The 2,552-nt window shown below is 36.1% G+C and overlaps 1 protein-coding gene across 1 annotated transcript; it reads right to left on the bottom strand.

Annotated features, from left to right (window-relative positions):
- Window positions 1-341: 341 nt before the first annotated feature.
- LOC131047995 (transcription factor MYB1) lies at window positions 342-2,065 on the bottom strand. The gene is made up of 3 exons (XM_057981816.2): window positions 1,738-2,065; window positions 1,334-1,463; window positions 342-1,199 (listed from the first exon to the last, which is right to left on the bottom strand). The coding sequence occupies exons 1-3, from the start codon at window positions 1,874-1,876 to the stop codon at window positions 515-517; spliced, it is 954 nt and encodes a 317-aa protein (XP_057837799.2). The 5' UTR covers window positions 1,877-2,065; the 3' UTR covers window positions 342-514.
- Between the last annotated feature and the right edge of the window lie 487 nt (window positions 2,066-2,552).

Below are 2,552 nucleotides of genomic sequence, written 5' to 3'. Positions count from 1 at the left end.
ATAGGGATATATGACTATCAAGCAGAAAATGGAACTATTTTGGGAGTCTCCATACAATGATATAAAATTATTATAGAAAAAAAGTAATATTAATTAATATCATGTTATAGACATAAAGTAATGCATGCCTAAATTAATTATACATGTTTAAGTGTACGAGAGATATTCCCTCCTCTTTATTGTGGACATAGCTGTCCAATATTTCAATTATATTTCAATCAGTCTTCATCTCTATTACAGAAGGGTAGCTCCATGATATTAACTAAAGGACGTAAAATGTGTTTGGTCCAGTGTTATAATTCAGGGAGGTACATTACATTAGTGATAGTACAAACTTGCGATGACAATAAAACGTAAAATTGAATTTTGAATTTTAATGGACACAACACCACCATGATATAAATGAACCCCTAAAAAATGTGAAATGACATTTCAACATACATAGACCACTGCAGTTCAATACGGTGTCTGGTTTTCATGATAACTGTGCAGATTCTTTGTTATTTCTTTCCTCTCAGTCTTCCTCGGATTCCAAGAGTAGTAGGCTTAGCCACTCTAGACTTGACTTCTGTTGATATTCTAGCTCTTCTACCCAATCCCCTTTCTTCTGAAATTCTTTGTTTGCTTGCTCATTACTAGCTGTAAAACAATTCTCCTGCTTTATATTGTTATCTAACAACTGGTCTATCTTACTACTTGTACATGCATCAAACTCTGGAGAAGAGAGTTCGTTCATGTATAATAAACTCCGCAATGTATTGACTCCACTCTGTACACAAGGCTCAGAATGTGGGCTCTGATAGTCCACTAAACTGAATCTGTTACAAGGGGCATACTGCTCATCAATTTCCATTATATTCTTCTCTAATGGAAAATCGATGGTATCAGAATTATCCTCCTTGATCAATGACTCACAGGAGATCTCTACAGTCTGTGCAATTGCAGCACTAGAGGAGCACATTTCTTGACGATTAGAAATCCCAGAGGTACTAGCATATTTGCTTTGGCCCTTCGTTAATCTCACTGCCGTTACTTTAACTGGAGAAGACTTGAACACGCGATCTCCTGCAGGAGAAGCAGATTTGGGAAGATTTTTCTTCTTTGACAGTGACTTCCTCTTCCTGCTGAGACGAGCGTTCCAGTAATTTTTTATTTCGTTGTCTGTTCGACTTGGCAGCCGTCCAGCAATGAGTGACCATCTGAAAGATCAAAGACATTAAGTTTACAGTTTATATATATCATGTTTTGAATCATGTTCTATAATTTATCATGAACAGATGTTTATAATATAAATTTATTATCTTGATAACAAAGATTAATCCCCATTTGGTACCTATTGCCTAGGAGTCCATGCAATCTAAGGATGAGATCCTCTTCATCAGGTGAAATGTGCCCCCGCTTAATATCAGGACGGAGATAGTTCAACCAACGCAGTCTACAGCTCTTTCCGCAACGCTTCAGACCTGCGTCAGGCAAGGTAGCATTATGATTTGAAATTCTGAATTCGAATGTATGGTGCTATAGAAATGAATTCAAAAAATACATAAAAACTTATTAATGATGTCATATTTCCACAATCCATAGCTTATAATCATACATTTTCTAAATTAGATTATGTTAACAATTTTTTTTCATCAACATGATACAAAAGTATGAGATTGTAATACATAAGAACTGTTATTATGAATTATTTGGAACTGTGAAAATTTAAAATCTTTAAGAAAATAATTATTTCACCTGTGTTTTGGGGGATTAATCGCCATCTGCCCTCTCCATGAGTTTTGATGTATTCGCTTAAAATGGAATCTTCTTGAGCAGTCCAAGCCCCGCGGTTGAGCGTGGAATCTTTAGAGCAGCAAGGAGTACTTCTGCCCATTATGATCAAGAAAGAGCTCAATTCTTACCCCTCTGTCCTGCCTGAGTAACCATCTTTATATAAAGCAGAGGGAAGGGGAGCAGTAAACTAATGCAAATTTACCCGCAGAACGATGGGCCGATGGGCACGTGATAAACGGGCATCCATGGTTTGCCCAAAATCCATCGCCCTAACTTGTATGGAGTGTTCTATTCGAGGTGTATTTATGACTTCTAACAACTTCTTTTCTCTACTCATTCTGTGAAAGGACATAATTTTTAATAATTTATGGTCTACCAGCCACATATTTTCCCAATCAAACTGAAAATTAATAATTCAGTCGTGGAGAGCGTGAGCCCTACAAACGATTAACTTTATCATCTATATTTTAGATCAATCTATTAGACAGTTATTTTAAATATTAGGTAGTTTAATTATCAAGATTATATGGTATTTTAAGATGAAAAAGAAACAAAAGCAAAACGATTGCCAAAAAGTTAAAAAGATTCGAAATGGTGCGTGAAAACGCCGTACGGGAATAACTTTAAAAAAATTAAAAAGAAAAATAATTCCACCTATCGTTCCCAAGCTCAAGGTCCAGCTAACGTTCTTAAGCGCAGTGGCTTTAAACGTCAGCAGGGGTGAGTGGAATGAAAGGAAGGATGTTCATATGGAAGTGTGAATGTTGTAGAGGAAT

The sequence above is a fragment of the Cryptomeria japonica genome, chromosome 10 (genome assembly GCF_030272615.1).
Source record: "Cryptomeria japonica chromosome 10, Sugi_1.0, whole genome shotgun sequence".
NCBI lineage: Eukaryota > Viridiplantae > Streptophyta > Pinopsida > Cupressales > Cupressaceae > Cryptomeria > Cryptomeria japonica.
The sequence above is the reverse complement of the archived record's forward strand: the minus strand, read 5'-3'. Positions and strand labels throughout refer to the sequence as shown.